The sequence below is a fragment of the Triturus cristatus genome, chromosome 1_1 (genome assembly GCF_964204655.1).
Source record: "Triturus cristatus chromosome 1_1, aTriCri1.1, whole genome shotgun sequence".
NCBI lineage: Eukaryota > Metazoa > Chordata > Amphibia > Caudata > Salamandridae > Triturus > Triturus cristatus.
The window spans coordinates 1,054,980,329-1,055,005,624 of NC_140579.1; the positions used below are offsets into that span (position 1 = coordinate 1,054,980,329).

Here is a 25,296-nt window from a genome sequence, read left to right on the forward strand (position 1 = left end):
TCTTTTTATTGATTTTATAACAGAACAGAACAAAAGCAGGTCACAAAAGACAGGTCTTAAAAGTGCATTCACATCCGGGGTGTCGCAGCACCGGGAACCTACAGAGACAGCAGGAGGACTAAACCAATATGCTTGACGTCGGGCACCAGCCATTGATTATACCGGAATCTCGAGGCCAGACAACCGGGCCTGCGGAGGCTCAACTATGTCCCCTCGGAAGGTGTTCCACAGTGACCACACCTCCCCCCACTTCCGCGGGCATCCTCGCGCCGTATAAACCGCTTTTTCCTGTAGCATGCACCAGTCCATATCGTTTTGCCAGTCCACCAGTTTAGGCGGTGTCGATGCTCCCCACAGACGAGCAATGTTCCGCTTTGCAACCATTTGCCCCAGTGTAACCCAGAGTCTCCCCCGCTGGGTCAAGTCCGTGGGCTCCCAAATGTTGAGCAAGCACCTCTTGGCCTCAGTGCGAATAGGAGTCTCCCATACCTCACCCATGCAGGACACCACTCGCCTCCAATACCGCTGCACCCTAGGGCATTCCCACAAGACATGGAAGAAGGAGCCCCTTTCTCCGCACCCCCGCCGACACAGCCCCTCCCCTCCCCGCCCCATCGCCTGTAGCCTGGTGCAGGAGACGTATACCCTATGCAGTATTTTAAGCTGCACCAAGCGGAGTCTAGCCGAGATCGCGACTTCCCTAGGGGATGCCAAAGCGATGGTCCACTCCTCGTCATCAATCTCCAGGCCATCCGCCACCCACTTCTCTTTCAGGGAGTCCAGAGAATCAGGGGGGTTGTTAACCAATTTCTTGTATGTGAGCGAGATGGCGTGCTCTGGCATGTGGCCATCCAGCAACCTGTCCTCCAACGGGGAGGCCTGCGGGGGCCTGGTGCCCAAGGGGATATTAGCTCGGAGGGAGTGACGGACCTGTAGATACCGAAAATATTCCGTGCGCGCCAGGTCGTAAGTGTCCTGGAAATAGGCGAAGGATCTGACCCCCCCCGGCCCCCAAAGGTCCCCCACCCGGGAGATCCCAAAAAGATCCCAGCTACGAAACCCCTTTGTGTGACGCAGGCTACCCAGCCTCTCCGATGCCCACAGCGGTGTGGCCAAGGTCAGCCTGTTAGACCAGCCTAGCGCCCTGTGCGCGGCGTGCCATATGTGTACCGAATGCTTCGTAGGCCCCGTGAGGTGGAGTCTGCCCGCAGTTTCCGTTTTTTACATGGCACCGTGGTGACATGGCCAGTCTTTGGATTAATATAAATCTTTTTCTGCCTTGGGTCGATGGGATCTGGATGAAAAAGTTCTTGTTCCTCAGAAACAGTCTTTGGTGCCGATTTTTTAGGTTCCGATCGAAGTTTTGGTTGATCGGTGGAGTTTTTGGCTTTAGGAAGCATATGAGCGTCCTTGGCCGTTGGTTTCGGTGCCGATGATGGTTTCGGAGCCGAAGTTGTATCTGTAGGCTTGGGAACCTTCGGTGCCGGTTTATCTATTGGCCTTGGTGCTTTCGGGGACGAAGGCGTCGGAGCCGATTTCGGTGCCAAGTGGTCTTTTGTCTTCGGTGCCGAAGGTGCCGGTTGAACAATGACATGCTGTTTGCTCGGTCCCGAGCTACAGGAAGGCTTATGTTTCTTCGGAGCGGAGCCCGGAGGTGGGGCTTCTGAAGGATGTTTTCGGTCTCGACTGGGGCCAGCAGGCGAAGTCTTGACCAATGCCTTTGGTTTTGGAGGGGTTGGGGCAGGGGCAGTAGTACTCACACGTTGCCCAGGAGTGATGGGGTCGTCTGAGTCCTCTGCTTCAGAGATTATTTGTAGATCTTCGGAATCTTCTTCTGGGACATCGAGGCCTTCATCAAAGATGTCCTCTGGTTCCGGAGCTGGTCTCTGTGCCATGATGTGTCTTCAAGCCCTTCGATCTCGAATGGTCTTTTTGGATCGAAAGGATGCGTAGGCTGGACAGCTGGACTCGTCGTGTTCAGGTGATAGGCACAGGTTGCAGACTTTGTGGTGGTCACTGTGCGGAAATTTTGCTCCACACTGGGGGCCTTTTTTGAAAGGCGTCCTTTCCATGAGCTGTAGGCCTCACGGCGTGGATAGGCCCAACGGCCCGCGTCGACATCCGGAATCGAGCCGATGAAATCGATGTCGAGAATGAAGGTGCTTCGATGTTTTGTGGAAGTTTTGCACTTTGGAAAGCTTGGAATTTAAATTTTCAACCGGAGCGGAAAAGTTGCATCCGAACCCAATGGCGGAAAAAAACAATCTAACGATGGAGTTGATGCCCATGCGCACTGTCATCCAAGGGAGGAGTCACCTATCTTGTGACCACAAAGACTTCTTCCGAAGACAACAACCTGCAATCATCCGAGCCCAACACCAGATGGCGATCTACTATCCTAGTGTGTGATCTGCAGCTCAAATGCCTCGAACATTATACTATTCCTTATTTTAGAGCGCCCCCTACAGCAAGTTTATCTAATGACTTGCGCTGTAAAGGCATCGCGTTCTAACGCGGTCGTTGTAACGGCCGAGTTGTAAAGGAACTGCGATGTGATGACTGCGTTATAAACGCTGTTTCCCCCTGCCTACAGCCATCCTCAGCCCATCAAACCAGGGCACATTGGTTGATGGGTGAGCCCAAGCCCCTTTACTGCCAACCGGAAAGCCCCCCTTTAGCCCCTACAAGGGGGGATGCCACCATGGGAGACTCACCTGCACTTCTGCCAATTTTCCGTGCCAGTTGATGAATTTCCACCTCTGCCACCTGTTCTGCTAGACTTGCCTGCGCCACTTTTCTCGACCCGGTATTGGTCTGGTGTTCCTCTTTTCTCTGCTAAACTTTTTTGTGGTGCCTAAGTTGTTCTCTTCTTGGTAGAGGGCCTTTTGCCTGGCCCCAACCTTGTTCCTCTTCCTGTTATACCCGCACTTCACTTCTCAGCCAATGCACCTGCCGTTCCCTGGAGGGTTGGGGGAAGCCACATGCTACAACTGTGGCAACTATGCTCACAGGCCTGGGGGTTGTTGTGGCCAATGTAGACTGGGCAATGCTGGCAGCAGTCTACCAGCAGCCCTCAGGACCTCTATGACGCACTCCACATCCTCTGGGGATGGAGCAGGTCTTCTCGAATCCTGCCTCTTAGGCCCCATAGGAAAATGAAACTACAGGCGCCTACAGTTTTATCACATGATGCGCCATTCAGCTCCTCCCTTTCTCCACTCCCAAACCTCCCAGATGCTGCAGGTGAGTCCTTCCCCTTCCCCGGGACATGTCTTGATGCAGGTGTAAGACTTTCAGGAATACCCAAGAGGTTAAAGAATCATGCCTATAAATCATACTTTCATATGAGAAAATGTGTATATACTTACTCGTGAAAATCTAAGCTATTGAAATTTTAGTTTCCTTAAACTCCCTTTTTGCCACCTTGGAATGGTTTTACTTCTGCTCTTGTTAGCAGTAGGTTTCCAAACTACTCAAGCATGAGGAGAGATTGGAGTGGCGTTGGCGATTACCCTAAACATGTAGGTTGAAGCATGCTCAAACTCACAAGGTAACCCTGTAACTACAGCTTTCTGCTTAATTTCAGACCTGTATGTGGATTTCAGAATGGTAGCAAAAGCAGAGTGTTGCTAAAATTTAAACCCTAATATAATATTAGCCTTGGCATATTTAGAGAGGCTATTGTCAGAGCTATGACACAATGAAAACACTGCCATAATTTATCACTTTTATATGGCCATTAGGGTCATTGTCGACATTGCTAAAGTTAACATGAGCTCTGCTGCCATGCTGCTGCTTTTGCGCACGTTACTACATGTCTTTATTTTGCAAGACTGTTTATGCCTTTTACATGAGAACTGTCTGCCATTCGCATCCTCTGCTAGTTCCTGGAGTTTAGTCTGAACACGATGTGCAAGGTCGATAAACAATGCCCCTTGTTATTCTGTTCTGGTCAGTCCCTAGCACCTAGGCAAAACATGCTAAACACAGCTGCACTGCTGGAAACTTGTGCTTTGATATTAAGTGGATGCATGTTGTTCAAACACACACTTGGGGAGAGACCTTTCCATGGAGAAGAGCTATACTGTTCCTATGATATAAAGCTTCCATCTGGAGTTTAACGTATGGGGTCTGCTGACAAGGCCCAGAGATCTTCTTTTATATAATAAAACTTCTTCTGGTTAAGGGGAGGGTGGTTAGGCCTTATAGTCCTTTTTCCACTGTCTGTGTATGATGACATCCCCCTTAATATTCAATGGAATTGTAACAATGCTAATTGTTCTGAGTTTATACATTTCACTGCTGGTAGTGGCTTGTATACTGCATTATAGAGAACGTTAGTTAAAATAAACATTCTGAACTATTACAGTGACTCTGCCAATTCTTATTTCGGACAAGTACGAGTGCGCGAGCGAAAGGGTAAGTCTTACTACTGCGATTCCTGTGAGAGTCTGGAGTGTTGTGTTCTGAGTTGTCTAATCGTTTGTAGCTTCGTGATTATTGAACGAAAGAGACAGTGTAGCGAGTCGGTTTGGGGATTTTGGGTACTAAGGTGGTAGGAAGGTATAACCTCTATACATCGAGGTCCTGTTTTCCTGCACATAGTTCTGTGTATGTGCAGAATCCCCGCAACATCACATTACTGCATGGCACCAAAAGGGACAAGTGGATTTTTTACAGGACAGGAAGATTTATAAAGCATTACGTCATGTGGACAAGCAGATATTTTATAAAATTCAGCAACCCTAAGTGTGTGTGCTGTTTGAACTTTAGATATCTAACAGAGCATTTGTAATCAAACAGGGGCACATTTTGTTCGAAAGCCAAATGATTCAATGAAAAAGGATGGAGAAGACTGAAGCTCATGTAATAAATAGTGTGCAGGACACTTACACACATCTGACACAGAACATAGGAAAAAATTAACAAAAGATAACACTATTCACTTTGTTTTCTTACAAATTGTTTAGCTGTCAAATGGACTAAAAAACAAAAATTCCCACATTCAGAACTATGTGAAAATATTCTAAAATGTTGAACATGCTACAGGATAGCATAAACTGCCACAACATTTCTGCCCTAGCAAGACAAGATAGCTGAATTTGGAATTGGGCCCATCAGTCAAAATGTCAGCTCCATGGATATACCAAGTTTAAATTTACAGACCCAAAACTGACTGCCAAGCATGGCTTCTTTAATCCCTAGGTAGTAGCAGCCACAACATGTACATTAGACAACAAATAAACGAAACACCATCTGTTTTCCTAATATTCCACACTCAGAAGTAAGCAAGTAAGTAGTCCAAACAAAGGCACAGGCTAAGCAAATAGCCCATACAGAGATTTTCTGCACTGGATCACCACTACATGCTACAAACGGAACAATGAGACTTTTCTGACTAAGATGTAGGTCATGTGTTTTGAAGATGGGAGTGGAAAAAAACTCATCATATCTAGGGGGGCTTGACCAACCACAGAGTAAGATGGCCACTAATGAAGCAGGTCTGCTCCACGACAATCATAGTCCTCCACCACCAGTGCCTGAATCTGCTTGGAACCCACTCCAGTTCAAGCAGATAGTTGCAGAGAGGTTGGTGAGCCGAAGTAACCTCTGCGTGGTTGCTGTTGACGCGGATGCTGGAGCGGGGACTTGGCCCAGAAGTCGAACGCTGGGTTCGATTGAAAGGGCTGGCCGTTCCGCGATATTGCCATGGAAGGCAATGGGTTCATGCACAGTACTAAGGCCTTAGCTCGCCCCCTGGAAACAGACTAACCTATGGGGGAGGGAAGAAATGGGAGGAAGCAGGTCAATGAGAGCGACAAGCCTGTGCACCAATACTGCATTTGATGTATGGCATGGGTAAGGGAGCAGTTGTATTCATTGTTTTTTCTTTAAAAGTTTCTAAAATAAAAATAAGAAAACCGAAGAGAGAATACAATATGTAGGCAGTCAGAGAAAGAAAAATTATATGAGGTGCATGGTAAAGCAAATATGCATGGGGAATTAATTTCAAGGGCAAGGACTGAGGAAATACAATCACCAATCCCTTCTTGTTAATTACAGAGAGCCTGAGGACCACAAGTATTATTCAGTGTTTTGACTCCTGGAATACCTTGAGAGTGAAAAGTAATATGATATTAAAGGTATGTAAGCATTTACATTTGAAGTGTAGAATCTTAATTGTGACTCTTTCTAAGACCCGCAACAAATCTATTAACAAGGGAAAGGTAATCTTGGTACGACTGAAAATTATTGGTCAAACTGTATGTTGTAGAATTAAAACAAAGACACATCTCTTTAAGGGAGAAAATAGCTAAGAGCCTGGACACCTGAATACAGAAAAGCAAATGAAGCAATCCCACTCATTCAACTCTGCAAGCGTACCTGTAGCAAAAGCTTTTCCGCAGCCAGGGCACTCACACCTGTATGGCCGATCACCTGTGTGAGCACGCTCATGCACCTAAAATAAAAAGATGGGGATACGTATCAGAATAGATCTGGTCACCTGCATACAGCAAGAGACATCCTACAAGAGCTGTAGAGAAAGCTAAGATCTGAGATCCAAGGCTGCAACTAAAATGGAAAAGAAACAGGACTATATTCTGACAGAGCTATACAGACACCACTATAGACATATGAACTGTACTCAAGCAACGGCATTTGGTGACTAGACTAAGATTATGTAGATACCTGAAACCAGAAATGTGAATGTAGAGCCGAAGTAGTTATGCATGGCTCAATTATTCCTCTGCCACATAAAGTCTGTGGCAAAAAAGCACAATCTTAACATAACTAGATTTTAATTCACCAACTGCAAGTGAAAAACACAGCAGATTCTGGGTGCGATCTTCAAGTCATGAAATCTCAGTGAAGAATACAGTATCTGGGATATGAATCTTGGATATGATTAGAATTACAGTGTGAGCTAGGCTAAAAGAGCCTCTGGCACATCGTCCTTCTCAACTGAGCACAAAATGGAAGGCTATGGATAAGTAAACATGAGATACAAGTTTCAAGTGATAGGCATTTGTAAGAAGTCAGAGTTCCTTAGAGAGACCTCAAACCTAGACATAAACAATAAAGGTGTGAAATGTTGTAACAGAGCACAGCGTAAACTATGTGGCAGGCAGATGGGACACAAAAATTAAATTACAGCAGAAGTGGAGGATCTTGACTGACCTTCAAATGGTGTGCTGTGGTATAGAGACGCCCACAGTCCTTGTAGCCACAGCAGAATGCTTTGTCGCCAACCTGCTGCCCCCTTCCAAATGCATACTCTTCATCTTCATCTTGCATTGTCTGCAGAGCAATGGCACACCATCAGATTACAAACAGGTTCCCTGATCTTTCTTCTATCTCCCATCTTTGGAAGTTACAGTTCCCAACACCTTGTGTATACTTGTGGTCCTGTATTTTTGCATAGATACAATCACAATCCCACTCCATCGAAAATCATAGGATCACTGTTGGAAATTGCCCAACAGAGAATGAACTATACTGTCTACCTCTATCCAACACAGAGTACAAAATCCACTGCAGTCTTCATAACGCCCTCCCACAACAGGTGATACAGAATATGTTTGCATTTCTCTTTGATGTCACCACCTACCCGCACATCCATGAGGAAAAGGGTCCTTCAGAAACAACACAACACCTGAGACCAGATCTGTCTTCTTATAAGACATAGGAATGTTTGCTAGAAGTCACCTACAATTAATAAACCAGCAGAGGACAAAAGAATATGCCTCACGCAACACAAAACCGAAAAATATATTACACTAGAAAAATATCATTTCAAATCCAAAAAATGGTAGAGACCACAACTTGTGTAGACATGAAAAACTACAAACAAGAACTAGTCCAGATGAGATAAATAATCGTAAGCCTGAGTACAGGTCAATGTTGGGACACAAACAATGCCCAAATGGCACTGGAGCTGATCAAAAAACAAAAAGCTCCACAAACATTATGGAGATTGGACATCACAAAACCTTCTACCCAGCAGAGGATAAACAGACTTCAAGAACCTTCCACTACATTCAATACAGATAGAAGATTCCACAAAATAGCCTGTGCATTAGAAAAAAAGTCAAAACCATAAGAGTTCCTAAATGGAAGACCACTGAGAAGACTACATACAACATATTATGGAGATCATATCACATAACCAAGCATTCTACCAAATTGACCAATACTAGACAATGCTGAGGCTAGCAGACTGAATGTTCGACATCACAAGAAATCTTGCACAGAATGCTGATTTCTATTGAGAGAACAGGAATTTCAGGTTTACAAACGTCCGTTTGCCAGGGAAATGCTAGAATCACAAGTAAGGTCTCATACACACCGCAGACAATCATAGAGAATAGGAGATCGCAACATGTTCTGTATTGGTAAACAGACATACAACAGAAAACATCGTATATTTCAACATAAGCAGGCTAACAAGCAACCTTTCAAGTATGACATAAGACAATGAGAAATCCTGTCTGTCAGACCGACAATAAAAGTAAGAACAGTTATTCTAATATATTTCCCATCTTTTAATATCTTGATAAGATTGGTCTCATGTTCCAATATTTATCTGAGCATGCGGATGTTCATCTGCGATCCCATACAGATTACATCACGACTTCCTTACAAGGAAAGAAATGCAGGGGTGTAGACGTTTGCAGGTCCAAATTCAGCATAACTAGATCGTAGATCCTAGTTATACTCACTATAGACCTAGAAACCTTTTTCTACTGTGATTACCAAGAGCAGAGATCGGTGGTCAAAGTAATGTCCTGTTTATTTGTTCAGAGAGGACCTACTTGAAGTCGATCTAGTCAGTCTCACCTCACAGAAGTGACTGTCAGTAACAAGCATTTACAATGCAACGGTCTCGGCATTGTTAAAGTTAGAGCTATTGGCATTGCTCATGACAATGCCGTTTCTTTAAATGTTTTAAAAACAAAAACATAAACAAAAAATAATGTCATGAGCAATGCCAATAGCTCTAACTTTACCAATGCCGAGACCATTGCATTGTAAATGCTTGTTCCTTTTGTAACGTATCGTTTGCTACCTCTTGTATTTTATCTGCTCTTGATACTTGCACAATTGTCACTATTGCCTCATGTAACGTAAAGTTTGTTTTTGTAACAGGCTCACTTGTAATTCTTCTCCTCTTGTATCTTTACTTTGCCTATTGTGAAGCGCTCTGACACCTTCGGGTAAAGTCCGCGCTATATAAAAACGCATTAAATAAATAAAAATAAAAAAAAACACGACGGGGTGGGGGGGGGGGGGGGGGGGGGGGGGTCAGAAGCCCTGTGAGTCCAATTGGTGTTGCGCGCCTGCTCCGAGCCCTCTTCCCCCACACCCCAGAGTGAAGGGGGTTCATCCCCCCCTCTGTGTCCAAACCTTCCCAGTACATACCTTCTCTGTGGGGGTGGGGAAGGCGGGGGAGAGACGACACCGCTGGAAGTTAAAAGAGTGGGTCCCGAGAGAGAAAGAGGAGCGGTAGTGGAGGGGGCAGAGGGTGGTAAAACGAGATAAGAGCAGGGAGAGAACGAGACGCAGAAAGGGGGGTGGGGTGTGAGGAAAGGGTATGAGATGAGAGAAGATAAGAGAAAGTAAGATGAAGATAGAGAGATTGGTGAGGGAAGTGTAACTGCTGGGGGCGGAAGGGGGGGCAGGCACGAAAGAAGAGGAAGCGCACGTGAAAGATAGGAGAGAGTATGAGGGAAAGAGTGACCCAAAGGAAGAGAGAGGCGATAGCTGGGTGGTGGAAGAGAAACGTGTTAGGTGAAGGGCAGAAGGAGGAAGTGAGGGGTCACAAGGAAGGAGGGAGGGAGTGATACAGAGGGAGGAAGTGACACAGCAGGACTGGAGGGGCAGAGAGGAACTGATAAGGAGAGCGCAGAGCAAAGGAGATGCGAAAAGAAGAAATGTGGCGCCAAGGAGGGAGCTCGAGAGATGAACAGAGAGGGCGCGTGGCCGCGATGGGAGGGAAGAAAAGGGGGGGGGGGGGGGGAGTTGAGCTTGTGAGGGAAGGGGAACAGAGTGGAGGGAGAGAGGAGCTCAGAGCGCGGATGCTACCAGTTTCAGCCGCCCCCTTCTCCTGCTCTGACCGTACAAATAACACACCCTGAAGAGCTAATAACCTTTTAACCCACGGAGAGGTTACTTTAATTCAACCCACACGTCGGTTCAAAATGAAACATGGGCAGTACCAATGCTCACTGCCATCCAGTTATCATCTAAATTGCCTGTGGTCAAGTGTGCTGCCTATCAAAGAATCACTGACAATGTTACCAGAGATAATAATTGTGGAGATGGTGTTGTGATGTTTTAGGCCTTCCATTTTTCTAATTAATAACAAGACCTTCCACCCCATAACCTAGTCTTCCCTACAGTGTCAGATAATTCTTCAAGATTTCTGTCCACGGTAGTTGGAATGAAAAGTTATGGGCTAATTCAGGGGGAACATGGCGGCCGCTAGTCAGTAACTGTCGCAAGCTCTCCTATGCCGGTGGAGCGAATGATACTTCAGAAGCCTTAGTATTGTGCTTACCGCTTGGATCCTACGGAGTAAAGGTAGAGTGGGGGTGATGCAGGGACTGCGGGGCTGATTCCCTTCCCATTTTGTCACGTGTTCACGGTCGGTATTCCTGCCGAGAATCCTCGGAGCCGCGAATGGCAAGGTTGAGTCGGTGAGACGCTGGGAGGAGTGTGGGCGGAGGCAGCAGCACGGCTCAGTCGAAGCTGCCTCCAGGACTTGCTTTCCACGGAGAGGCATCGATAGAACTCAGGTCCAAAGAGCCGCTTAAGATATTTCAAACGAAAAAAGCAGCGGGAAGTGCATCCTGGAAACTCCCCTTCTAAATCAGCGGGAGCAGGAACCGGAACCGGGACATGCCGCCAGAAGAACTCGGATGATTCCGGTAAGAAGGCGGGAGCGGGACTCATCGGAAGATGGGGATTTTGGAAAAGGGGCAGGAAAGGGGGCTGAGAATTCCAAGCACAACACAACCGCAGCAAATAAGGAACAAGCCTGGGGATGCAATGATTTGCGAACGTGATGCCCTCGAGAACATCTCTTCGTTGCGGTGTCTCGCCACACTGAGCACGAGACTGTCTCTTCTTCCAAAATAGCACTCGAAAATATAAGCATGCTGCTGGAGCTTAACTCTTTAGGCCACCTCAAACAAGCAGAGCAAAAGGCAAGCACACCACTGCCTTTCTCCGAGGCGAAGCAGAAATGCCTCGGAGAAACGCAGTGTCGTTTTCGGATTCGGGGGCGTGTTTTGCTGTTATCTCCTCTTGCCATTGGCTGGAGGAGATAATTAGACTTTCTGCAAAAAACACGCCCCCCCGATCCGAAAAGGACGGGGCCTGATCGGAGTGACGGGACCTCTTCTCCAATGGCTGGCCAGCATTGAAGAGGCCAGCCAATGGAGAACAGGGGAGAAGAGGGGCGGGTTCAAGCCCCTCTTCTCCAAGTCATTAAATCTCGCGAGCGAGACTGCGCAAGAGCAGCCTTCGCTAGCCGAGACCTAAAAAAGAGAAAGATTTAAGGTACGTTTAACGGTGCTGGAACCACCACAGCATGGGTGACCTCTTGTTTCCCCTCTAATGATCAGCAAGACCACCTGTGGCTCCAATAATGATCTTCAAAATCGTATGTCACTCCTACAACGACCTGTGAGATTTTTCTGTCAGTGTCACAGTGGTTATGAATCATCCTAGTCATCCTAGACAACAATGACACCACCTCACAGGCAACAGGGGCTTGTCAGACCTTTGCATCCCACTGTAGCATCTACATGTTCTACAGTGACCTTTAATGTCACCTCTCTGACCTACAATGACCTTTTATATCACCAGTAGTTTTGGTACTGATTCTATAGTGAAACACACTGAATGTCATCACGAACCTGGGAAGGGGCATCTTCCGATGGCTCCATGAAATGAGCAATGTTGATCACATTCTGTGACTCCTCCACTGATACCTAGGATAACAATACACACAATTCTAACATCATTTTAGGCAATCTCTCTAGACATAGCAACAGCAAAGTTCCTTTTTTCAAGGTGGCCACTTCCAATAACCACTGAATTACATTTTATAACTTAGTCATCCCAAGAGAGGATCCTCTTCCTTAACAACAAAGCAACAGATCTCCCGAATAACCAAATGGCACTTCTATCCCCAATTCCAGGATAACCTTCCTCCCCTAAGGAGATTCAAGGACCTCAAGAGGTTCCTTTACCCTATCATTGACAATCCCCAACATTTGACAGGCCCCTCTAAAGAGTCTTCTGGCCAGAGTACCACTTACTTTACTGTAATGCTCTAGGGCACTTATAGTTTCTTCATCAAGCTCACACTCTTCCTTCACCATCTCCTTCTCTAAGGTGGCACGGTCAGTCTGAAAAGGAGCAGGGTGGTGTATGTAGGCAGTGGAGCCATCTTCCAACTGAACTGCTTCCAGGGCATTGGGATCATATCCCTCTGCAGAAAATGAATAAACTCAAAGTTAAAACAAACATTTTCTAAACAATCTCACTAACCACCGTAACTTACAGCCTGTGGAAGACATTTTTCCCCGTGATCCTTCAGCAAGGGAAAGAGACAGTTTCCTCCTTCATGTTACAGCCTGTGGCATGGAGTTTTCCCTTCTCACCAGTTATTGTGACACGGTTGCATCCTTAAATTGTAGTCTTATACAGGCCATGGTTTTCCTGATATCTCTGTCCCGAGAGTCAGTTTTTATAGTTTAGCTTTTAGGAGACATAACTTGCATTATCATTCAGCATGGGATAGACACCATTTCTCCATCACAGCTGAGTCTATAAAAGCCGCTCTCTTAGCATGTGATACTGCCCTCCCTTTTCAGAATATAAAGGATATTGTTTTGTTTCCTCCATCACGTTTCAAAGCGATACATCTATTTCCCTGCACCTTTTAGCCTGTGACAAGTTGTGTTATTATTACATTTGTGCATTCTTGGAATTTGAAATGCAGTTGTAGAATGTATGTATGAGGATGAGGGAATCGGTTGAAGGCAAGCAAGGAGGACGTGGTTTGCTTCCTGCTGCTGCTGGAGCACGATGAATAAAAATAAGAAAAGGAACTACGGGTGGAGTCGTGATTTGAAGGGATTCACATAACAATCAGTTTTTACTCCAGACGTTTTCACCATTTCTCCCTCACTTGTTAGCCTGTGACAACTTTCCCCTCACCATCAAGCTTGTGGGAGAGAGCCGCCTTACCTATAAGCCTATACCCTCTCACCTTCCGTTCCACAAGAGAGGCATCACCCTTTTACCAACGATGCCTCCGATTTCCCAAATCGCTTTTGAGCCTGCAGCAGATGCAGTTTTTACCACCTTTGAGCATGTCCAATATTGTTAAAGTTATGCTCCCCATCTCATTTCAGAGCACAATAGAAGTGAAAATCTTCATATTAGGATCTCCCCTGTTCTCTTCCTCCATTAACTTTCAATGTGTATGGCAGACGCTGTGCCCTGCTCACCTTTTGGTAGAAGATGTATGAAAGCCATTGTGCCATCTTCCAACTGCACCTCCTGCCCTTCTTCAAAGGAGATGGGTTCTTAAAAAAATAAAATTATTATAAGGATTATTTTATGCTGTCGATGTTAGCCACTCTGCCACACCATTTATGTTCAGACCTTATACCACTGTAAAGCAAAGTTACACGTCAAAAAGCACAGTCTATCCTTGGGCATCCTAGTTTGTTACTTCTATGTTACACATTATGCAGCAACATCTATCAGACCACTATATGATTTGCTTCCAGGTAACACATTATGCAGCACCTTCTATACTTAGACTTCACAGAACTGTGCAGACAGTTTACACTGTATTCACACTGTAAATACATAGGCCTTTCAGCGCAGATCTCAGGATCTGATCAGGATTTGAGGAATCTAAATCCTTTACATACAGGTTAGATATTTTACAACACTATCCACTTTAGCATCGTCTGTGTTGTATAATATGTAATATTTACGTAAAGCACACAGACGTCAGAGGGCACATGGTGCTGTCAACTGATGTGACCTGTAAATAAAGCACAAATCTATCAAACCACTTGTTTCTTTACTTCCTGGTACTCCATTTCAAACCACTTTACCCCCAGCCCTCAAAGACAGGTTACACAATAACAGAAGTCAATCCTTCGACACCACCATGCTTTACTTGTAACCCAACCCAACACTTAGCACAAGGCCTTTTCTGACCTCTTAGTGCTTCACAGACAGACCATACATTACTGAACACAGTCTCTCGCTTTAGACCTTTGTGCAGTATTATAAGGTAATAAAATCAACATTGCCATGATTGGTTTGGGGTGGATGAGTGTGTGCAACCCTGGATTTGCTAGGATACAGTGATGATTTCACACATTGCCACTGTGAGTGGGATCGGACTACTGAGGAACTCCCCCCCTCAGCCGTCGTTTTTAGGCCTCGTGATGTAAGCAGCGCATGCGCTGCCCTCGTCTTACGAGGCTCCTTGTTAGGTCTCGTGACGTAAGCAGCGCATGCGCTGCTCTCGTCTTACGAGGCTTCTTGGAAGATACGATTTCAGAAGCCTCGTCTCAGCTCCGCCTTCAGTTTTGATTTGTGCGTGTCATTTGGCGTCACGAATTATGCCGAAGGCAGTGCAATGATTGCATGCAAGGCATGTCAATCGCTGCTTGTTGCCACCCTGTCTTCTTTTATCCACGCCCACCGGGATTGGATCTCTTACCGGTGGTGTGACAAAGTAGGCTTATTCATTAACTTGCTGCACTTCTTTTTTTTTTTTAAAGACATTGCATGCGTTTGTTATCGTGGGCATTTTTCTGACTGGCGCGGCTTGTTTTTTTAGTCACCCCCGGACACCACTGCTGATAAATGCACATCGCACTCTGCGCAGGGTGCAATATGGTTTAAAGTATGTATATATTTGTGTGAAATGTAATGGCTGACGCGCCTTGCATTTCTGTGACTGGCGCGGTTTGTTTTTTCTGTCACCCCTGGACACCACTGCTGATAAATGCACAGTGCGTGTCTGTCTGCGCCGTAACCAGATACTGTTGTGAGCTGTTTCACAACGAAGAGAGCGGATGTTATTAGGCCACGCAACCACCCTCCCAACCCGGGCTGCAAACAGATTTCCTGCTGAGGCCTCCCACCCCCCAACTACTAACCCACTTCCTGCCCTCTCTCCCTGGCCCTGAAGGGGGTATCCGGGGCACCTGAACCGCGTTCAGTGCAGTTCCGTCAGGGCACCTCAGTCTGAACACGAGCACACCGCCCATCAGAGGAGCCTAAAGAACATTGGGGGGGGCTGCTAGGGCAGCCCCCAGATATGGGGGCGGTTGGCTTCCTCCCACACCCCTGCCTATCAATCTGGGTTTAAACCGCTTAGCTCCAGACGTCTGTCAGGTCAGACATTCATCGCTCATTCCAAACGCATCGTTTACAAAGGTCTGCCTGCTAACAAAAATGCAGAAACACCCTGTTGTTGCAAAAAATCCAGGGCCTCCGGAGGCACGCGCCATTTTCCGTCGTCGTTCCTTGCACCAAGAGACAATCCATCCACTTGAGAAGGTGATCAGAGATACAGACCTTCCACTGGACAGAAAGCCAGCCTCCACATGCATTAATGTGTGTCTGGAAGTCTCGCCCCCTTTATACCTCAACTTACTGCCCCCCCCACCGTGCTTCAGGGGCTTCATGTTCAGCTCATTTACCAGGGTCCCGGAGAGAAAACTAGGGAATCAGGTGGTCGCTGGTACCCCCCATCAATCCCCCAATCCTTTGAACGCATTTTATAAACAACAGGCATCATTCTGCCTTGTGCACACTGGTGTCCTAAAGGATCGCGCACCGTCCCAAGTAATATGTCGGCGATTCTAAATATATGTAAATTCAATGTGGTCCCCCATCTATATAGGTTGCTGTTCGCTGTAATCTGGTTTTAACTGCAAGATACCCCCCAACCCCCACCCCAGACACCATGCCGTTGAGATATTTTTACTTTGCATCAAAATATACTCCCAAATAACACAAGTCAGGTGGGTGTAATAATAATAATGGGGATATTTTATGTAGTGACACCACATGCACAATTGCCCGTGCGTGCTTCACTAGTGCACGTTGTTAATACACAACTGAATGTTGTTAGTTGTATCAAATACTGGAAGGGTGGCCAGCTCAGACGTGACACGGGGTGCAGTCAGTAGATCTGTGCAGCAAGTGCAGAACTGACCGTGCTATCTGTTCGGCGTGTGGTTTTGTACAGTAATCTAACAGGGAACCCACCCTGCAGGACGTTATTCAACAGGAACAAATTTCTTTATTGGGTTTACCTATGGGGGCGCTTCGCATAATTGTGTGATAATCTAAGCGCTTCAAAGTATGATCAGTGATTATTAACGTTTACAATCAGTATAAAAAGTTTGCAGGAGCCAATGTGCAGTGACTTCGGAATGGGAATTTACTTTATTTTGCGGGTTAATTTGACCCCCAACTAAGCATGGCTTACATTGTTAAAATATCTCGGAAAGCGGGCCATAAATACAATTGCATATGAAACTGAAGCCTTCCCTGATACTGGAGAGAAACAACAAAACAACAAAATTCACACATAAAATAGAAAGGGTGGGGGTCGAGACAGCGGGAGAGGAGAGAGAGAGAGAGCGAGAGACATGGTAGAGATCAAAACCAGGGAAGAGAGAGAGTCCATGCAGAGAGACAGAGCGAGACTGAGAAAGAGAGGGCACGAAGGTAGTGGAAAGAAAAGAGGGAACATTAGAAAGAAAATCAGAGAGAGGATAGTGTCAAAGCAAGATGAAGCACAGGAGAGCAACAGGGACACAGAGAGGGAGACAAACGGAGATAGAGTAAGTGAGAAGAATAGAGAGAGAGAGAAAGAACTAGAGAGTGTGTGGCTTAATGGCTAAAGCGGACGACTTTAAAGCTGAGGAACCAGCCTCAAGTCTGGCTGGAAGCTCAATCAACCTGTGATTCTGGGCAAATCACTTAATCTACCCGTGCCTACAATAAATGTATCCATCTTTAATGCTACTTGTGATCATGTAACACACTGATACCTTCGAGTCAAGTTCACGCTATATCCAACTGCAAAAAAAACAAGCAGTAAAAATGCAAATAGGTCTCGCCATTCATTAAGGTAAAGCTATTTGCTTTGCTATACAATACCATTACCAAAGCAAATGACTAACTTAATCAAAGGCGAGACCTATTGCATTTTCAATGCTCGTTTACTTTTGGTTTGTTGGACACTTTATCACTGGTCCCCTTACAGTAATGTTAACTACTATTGCTTAACATTCTGCTTGCCTGCACTACCCCACTGTGATTTGTTATGTTTGTTTCAAATGCAAATAAAAATTGTTTTTTAAAAAAAGCATTCCTACAATTGGTAGGTTGGTGAAGGTGCCCACCCAGTTAACGCTATTTAAATTTTGTTTCTTGTTTATTGCTGCTTATTCTGGGTAGAACTATCATGATCTGACGTACCTAAGGCCTATGGATACCAATGACAGTTAAAGACCTCAATTAAGCACAGAGAAAGCCAGTGGCACAATTTACCACAGTGGTGAAACATGTGTGGACTATAAGTAACAGTTCTTATGGTACATTTTTTAAAATAAATGTGTACTTCCAGACCAATGTGATTCCTCATCATCAACCATGTAAACAAATATTAATGCCAAGGAATTAGACGGATGATGTTCACTAATGAATTAAAATACAGAACAACTTCTATTTACAGATCTTTACCAACAGGTTACTCGAATCCAGCTTTATCTATTCTGTAACCTCTTGGTTTCACTTATAGGTTGCACAAATTACAGCAGCATTTAGCCTATGCTACCAGTGTTATACTTAGTGTACATATAATGAAAGTCCCTCTATCCCGAAACTTCACAACATTTTGTCAACAGGGTCGCAATGTATAGCATATCCTATCCACCAACCTCACAGTGCTTTACAAAGCTTTTAGAAGCTCCAAAACAGTGTTTATCCTAAGAACTACCCTTTCGTTGGTGTTCGATATTATACATCACCATTTAACCTCAGACCTCTCTGTGCTTTAATTACAGTTAGCACATAACAAAACAACTGCAATCCCTAGACTTCACAGACAAATTACACATTGTACATAACTGTCTGTACACAGACTTCTAAATGCTTTACCTACTAGTTACTTACTATATCGTAACAGCTGATCTCATCTGCCCAGCCCTAAGTAACAGCTCACAATTAACACAACCGTTTTTATTATATTCAGGACTGACAATGCTTTTCCAACAGGTTATATAATATACAGCACAAGCTATCCTCATCTGGATGCATACATGTTAGCCACAAAGAGCTAAGAAACATTTCTCCGTATAACATACAATCGCAGTCAACCCAGTAGTATGAGGTTTTCACAAATATTAAGTGACATTTTCAGCCCAGAAAGCTTGAAAGTGAGCCTATTTCCTTATATTTAACACTGTAATAATCTCCTGTCCTTCAAATCAAAGATCTCAAACATTCCTGAGCATATTATTAATGACGCAGAGCATTAAACTTTTCCTCCCCCTAACTTCACCCTCTTCAAACTACTCAAAGTTCAACACTTTCAAGTCAATAAGGATGAAGCAACAACTAGATATAGCATGGAAAATTAAAGTTGTGAACATCTCTGTCTGCACATGCTCAGCTCACTGGATCAAGGAGTTCTTCTTCCAATGACTGGCTTCTGAAACCATACGCCTGATCAACACCTCCTTACTAAAGAGACTTGCAGAAGCAGGCTGTGTAATCACCCCAACTTCATCTGATTACATTTAAAATTACAGACCTATTTTATACCTACTATTCCTAAGCAAAAATGAGGGAAAGTAAGGATATGTAATAACTCCAAGAACTACATGGAAGTCAAATACCTGGATGGCAAGATGGCTGCTGCACACTAGTTGGGCTCAAACCAGGGGGAAAGATGCAGTTCTGGCCCAGTTGGAAGATTGAATATACTCTCTACCGCTGATTTTCCCCTGTTTTAGTTTAAGTATCTGGTTCAGACCTTGTGGCGCTGGGAGAAGGCAAAACAAAAAGATGCAGCAGTGGATTTGGGTAGTGTATATCTGCAGTATTTCTCTTTCCTTTGGCAGTTGATGGTGTTCAACGTTCGGAGAATGGTCTTGGATTCATGTCGTTCCAATAACTTTTGTGGCGTGATACGGCCTTTTTTTTCCCGCTTGCTCTGGTATAGCCAAACCCATCAGGATGTTGGGTCTGGCAGCCAGAGACAACGCGAACAGAAGAACATCAGCAATTCCAGGTAATCACTTCGACCATGCCCCACAGCTACAGGAGCAGCAATATTTTCCAGGTAAAGGGAGAGCCAACACATTCCTCAGAGTGCAGTCAAAGTAATGGACATTATGATCATGGTGTTGGTGTAAATGAGGCAAACAAGGCAAAATTCTTCCAGACCAGGTCCTCTCTGAGCTGGAACACAAGCAACCCAAAACCAGTTTCACACTAGCAGGGCTCGTCAGCCAGTACTAGCTTGATTCCAGTCACACTGTGTGCACGGGACATACGTCTAGGCATACCCTTACCACTTACGGTGAATTCAGTGATCCCATTTTGGAGTAGGGTCAAGACTGATTTGCTTATGTCTGGGTCTAAATTGAGGTGGCATTGTGTACACAATTATGATGGATTGGGATGGGACCGAAATGGATTTCCATTGCTTGAGATTATTTCAAGCACCCCAGCCATTACTTTTTTTTGCATACATTAGTGTGTTTCGCTAAGTGGGACAGATATGCCCAGATGTGGGTCCCGTGCACACTGTCAGTTGAACCAAGCTATAGCTGGCTGATGAGCCCCAACTAGGGCGAAATCGGTATTAGGTTACTTGTGTTCTGGTTCAGGAAAGACCTAGCCTGGCAGTTCGGGCTGGATTGTACCCTTTGGAGCAGGGTCACAACTGATTTGCATATGGCTGAGTCTAAACTGAGATGGCATGATATGCAAAATAATGATGGACTGGGATGTGGTTGCAAGTGATTACCGGGGATTGAGAATAATTCAAGCATTCCATCCATCAATTTTTGTATACTTATGTTAAAAATACATGGCAATTGCATGGATTAAAAGTGACAACTCTGATCGCACAGATTCTATATTTAGGATCATCTGAGCCGTCTACACACAAAATACAGGCAACTCTGCAACATTGAAGGAATTATTGCATGAATTACCCAGCTGGCTAAACCAATTGTTACTATGTGGAGATATTAATCTCTCTATTGACCATACAGTAGACTCAACCACATTCAATACCAGCCATCGTATGCCACATTCTAGGGCCATTATTCTACATACAATGCCTGGAGATTCCACAGATATGCAGAACCAGGATTTACCTTTTCCCACTCCTCATAAAACACGCTCTAAAACAAACAGATTTGCTTTCGATAACTAAAAGTTTAACCCCCCCATGCAAATTGTGAGATTCATTGACACACAGTTCTGATCATATTTCACTTATGCTTAACATTTTAAGCAAATGGGCAAGCAAACCCCCTAGTGTCTTGCGATGGACTTCAATAGTAATAATCTCAGGGAGTTGACTCATCAGGTCTATATGTCTGAAGTGTTAGGGGAATAAATTGCTGATAACATGAATATTAATCCTCTCCATATAATATGGGATTGCATGATGGCTATCAGTAAAGATACACCATTACTAGAGACAAGGATATTTTAAATAAGACATAGTTTGAGAACTTTCTTGCAAAGACTAGAAACTGGAAATGCACTTTCCCTCGCAAAGCCAAATGCAATGCGCATCCCTGAAAAAAAAATATAACTGTCTTGTCACTTCTAAGATGCTTAAAAAGTAATGGTTATGGAACACGGTTGTCCATAAGACCCAATATAATCGAATAAAGCATTTTAATGTAAATGAAAATATGGGAAGAATCGAAGTCCTGAGAATAAGGGAGAAAACTACTAACAATCACATATTATCTGTAAGGGAGGTACATGGCAAGATAGTTCAGGAGAAAGACAATATAATTTCTACATTCTTGGGGCATAATATGCATTTATAGGATGCCGGTACAATCTCAGATTTACAATTATATACAGGTTAATGCTCATCCATGCAATGTCTTAGTTTTGAAACCTCCATAACAAAACAGGAGTTTATCTTGGAGGAAAATAACTGTTACTTCTCTAGCAAGATTTTACAATTCCACAACTCTGCCAAAGAGTTATTCCGGACTGTAAAGAACCTAGGAAAGATGCCAGTGCCTATCAACAACAACTGCATCCAAACATTTTGCAATACTCTCGCAAGCTTCATCCAGACAAAAGTAGAGGTGGTTATTGAAACCTTTATAACCAACAAACAAATCACACTTATCTCTCAGGTAGAATGTGAAATGCCCCCTTTACCTGTTGTTCTAGACATGTTTTCCCCTCTTAGTATCAAGCAGGTCTTAAGCTTAAATCTGGTTCTCCCTTAGACCCCTGCCAACGAAAAGTGAACATCTTGTCCCAGAAATCATACGTCTCCAACTGACCACGATCAAAACTGGTTATTTTTCTCTAGAATGGAAGAAAGCTTCTATTCTCTCCTTACTAAAAAACTGAGTCTCAATCCACAAGAGTCGAGTGGCTATAGACCCATTTATCGGCTACCATTTCCTTGTTAGATCATGAAGACGGCTCTGAACACAGAACTTATGTATTTGTAGACACGAACAGTCTGTTGGCTTCAACACAATATGGATTTAGAAGCGCACACCGCACTGAGACGGTGCTGATAACCGTATCGGAGAAGTTAAGGTCCATTCTAGATGGAGGGGGCAAGGCTGCATTGATATTATTGGACCTTTCTCCGCGGCCTTCGATATGGTCAAGTCATGACATCCTATTTGACGGGCTCTCTGAGCTAGGAATTAGAGGTCCTCCTCTTAGCTTGGTTAAAATCCTTCCTCTCAGAAAGAGTGCAACATGCTGCCATGGGAGAATTTACCTCCAACCGATACTGCCTGCCATGTGGGGTTCCACATGGCTCTTTGTTGCGCCCTACTCTCTTCAATCTCTACGTCACCCCTCTGGCAATGTTATCAAATCATTTGGCTTCTCAGTGGTGTCATACGCCAACGATACCCAAATAGTGGTATCGGTATCCAGGAATATGCGATGTTACATCGCATGCGGTACAACGCATGCGATTACAACTCGGTTGTTACAACGACCACGTTGTTACAATGCATACCATTACATCGCAAGTCGTTACTACGACTTCCTGTAGGGGGGCGCTGGACTTAGGAATAGTATAACTTACTATTCCAACTCCAGCCTGCGCAATAGTAGGGAAGGTGTTGGAATAATAAATTATACTATTCCTTAATTTAGAGCGCCCTCTACAGCAAGTCGCAGAAACTACTGGTGTTGTAATGGTTAGCGTTGTAATCGCATGCATTGTACCGCATGCGATATAAACCCTGCTTCCGTATCCAGCCACCCAGAAAATACAGCAGGAATATTTAGAACTTGTATGGCTAAAATAGGTAGCTGGATGATGGTTAATTGCTTAAAGCTTAACTACAGAAAAACAGAGGTCCTTCTCCTGGGTAATGACAATTCATTCAGGTCACCAAGTTGGTGGCCACAGGAAATTGGTGTAACCCTCTCGCCACGGAGAAAAGTTAGGAATTTGGGAATTGTCTTTGGCAATAAACTTAACTATGAAGATCAGGTTAATGCCCTTTCTTCCACCGTATTCTTTACTTTTAGAATCATTAGGAAGATTTGCCCTTCCATTTTATCTGACCTTCAAAAACATGGTAGTTACCACCCTAGCTTTATCCAAATTGGATTACGATAATGCCCTACTCATGGGTATTAAAAAAAGATTTCTCCACAAACTCTGAAATCCTAAAAATCAATCTGTCTCGGGCCCTAGTCAATGTGCTTTGGCTTCCAGTGGAAAAAAGAATAGACTTCAAAGCATTATGCGTAGCCTTTAAAGTACTACATAACTTTGATCCAGTTTACCTACAGGACAGGTTTACGTGGTATACTTCATCTAGAAAACTTAGATCCTATGATGCCAAGCTTCTAGTGCTGTCTAACCAATCAATCGACTCAGAATAAGCAATTAAAGATTTCTCATGGGTAAATCCTCTGGTCATGATTCTATTCCAGGAGAACTTTGCACACATTGTATTGATTCTTTTGCTGTTTTTATTAATTATTTTGAATTCCTTTGATAAGAACTGCAACATTTCTTCTTCATGGAGAGAAACCTTCACTGCTGTTTTTCAAAAAAGAGAAGGATCCAGTTAATTATGGCTAATATCATCCTGTATCTTTAATCTACTCAAATTCAAAGACATACAATAAAATTCTTGCTAATAGAATATATCCTTGGAAAGCACAGCGTGTCGACCCTATGCAACATGGCTTTGTTTCTGGTTGATCTGGTAACATCCAGCTCAAATAATTTTAAAGCTACCTATCAACTTTTGACTCAATGAGACTGTGTGACAATGCTCACTTGCGAGTCCTCGTCGGGCTCTCTAGTCGACCCTTTACCTCTTAGGTTCTGGACACAGGAGGCCTCCTCACTAGCGGGGCCACAAAGATCTATTGGCAATTCATCACTTGCCATTGTTATTTGTCTTTGTCGAGTGGAAGAAGGCTATTGAGGTACCTCTGCAGAAGAAGCCTTCAGGAGATCCTGCAGTAGGAATAATTTCCGCTCACTCTCACTACTGCCATACCCGATTAAAATTATGGAAAAGCATGTCAACAGCATCTTGTCAGATCACTTAGAATCTCACTGGCTCCTGAATCCAGCGCAGTCAGGTTTTTGGCCATCCTATGGTACTGAATCGGCCCTATATCAGAGCGGATTGCCACTGGATGGCAGCGGACAGGAGCAACTTTGTGACTCTGGTCCTATTGAATTTTTCTGCTGCCTTCGATACAGTCACACATTCCACTCAGATCACCAGTTTGACCAAGATTGTAATTAGAGTGGTCAGTTGGAGTGTATCCTATCTAAGCTACAAGCAAGCAGTTACTCTCTCCCCATATCAGTCTGATTTAAGAAGGTTGGGCAAGGGGTTCCACCACAAGGTTCAGAAAAAGATAACCAAAGGGGGAGTAGAGAGGTATATAGATAGAATCTATCATTAAACCCAGATCTGTGACTGGGGGTGAATGTTTTGTCAATATGCAACATTCCGTCCATCATCTTGTGTGTTTTGCTGTTCATCTCAGAAGAGAGTAGAGCGTTAAATTACTTCAAGATGGCTACTCTTTTTGTGCCGAGATGTGAATACGGAAAGCATTACTTCCTGGTGTTGCAGGAAATGCAATGACCTTGAAATTAGCTTTTGTTCAAAACGAAGACTAGAGCGTTGAATTACTAAAAAATCGCTACTCTCTTTGTGCCAAGATGTAGATCCAGGAAAGGTTACTTCCTGGTATTGCGCGTGAAGATTGGAAAAAGGAAAAAAGGGTGTTGTCCTGGTGTTGCGGGAAAAGCAATGACCGCAAATTAGCTTTTGTTAAAAAACGAAGACTAGAGCGTTGGATTACTTAAAAATGGCTACTCTCTTTGTGCCAAGATGTAAATCAGGAAGGGTTACTTCCTGGTTTTGCGCGTGAAGATTGATCGGAAAAATGTTGTCCTGAAAAAAAGGCTTAGGTCTGTATGAAGACCCAGTGAATTGTTAATCATTGTATGAAAAAAATTTCTTAAAATAAAGGACATTCCCTTCATGGTGGGTGCGAAGAAAAGGGGGAGGGGGGCGAAAGGGAATAAAAGGTGTGTCTTCCATAGTTCCAATATTTGATTATTTCATTATTGTCGATATGAGCAGTGGCAACAAGCTGTCTGATACTTGTAGTTACTCCTCCATAGTGTTGTTGACGTTTTTGGAGACACAACAAAAAGGGTGAAAATTATGGTAGTCTTTAAATGGGGGTAACGTGGTGCGAATATAGAATTGGGCGTCTGAATGATAGTTTGGTCATAATTGACCCCATGGAATTTCATTGTTCAAGCATCTGATGTTTGTCTTTAGACGAAACACCCATCTCTGTTCTTTTTCGAAAAGGTACTTTTCATTTGGGACTTGTTCAATCACTGTCCAGGATATATCTTCTGGTGTATGGCCCAGTTCCAGGAAATGTGATACCATTTTTGTGGTGCTTTTTTTGCACTTAATGTTGCTTTTATTT

General features: G+C 44.2%; 1 protein-coding gene across 3 annotated transcripts in view; it reads right to left on the bottom strand.

Moving 5' to 3' along the window:
- ZNF76 (zinc finger protein 76) overlaps positions 1-25,296 on the bottom strand; it is a 267,736-nt gene that overhangs the window by 164,513 nt on the left and 77,927 nt on the right. For 2 of the 3 annotated variants that reach the window (XM_085651124.1, XM_085651127.1), the window contains exons 3-7: positions 13,524-13,601; positions 12,327-12,499; positions 11,922-11,996; positions 7,180-7,299; positions 6,385-6,460 (exon numbers count right to left, since the gene is read on the bottom strand). In XM_085651124.1, coding sequence (XP_085507250.1) covers positions 6,385-6,460; positions 7,180-7,299; positions 11,922-11,996; positions 12,327-12,499; positions 13,524-13,601 — 522 coding nt within the window. The remainder of the gene's footprint in view (positions 1-6,384; positions 6,461-7,179; positions 7,300-11,921; positions 11,997-12,326; positions 12,500-13,523; positions 13,602-25,296) is intronic. The other variant, XM_085651125.1, reaches the window with a different exon arrangement.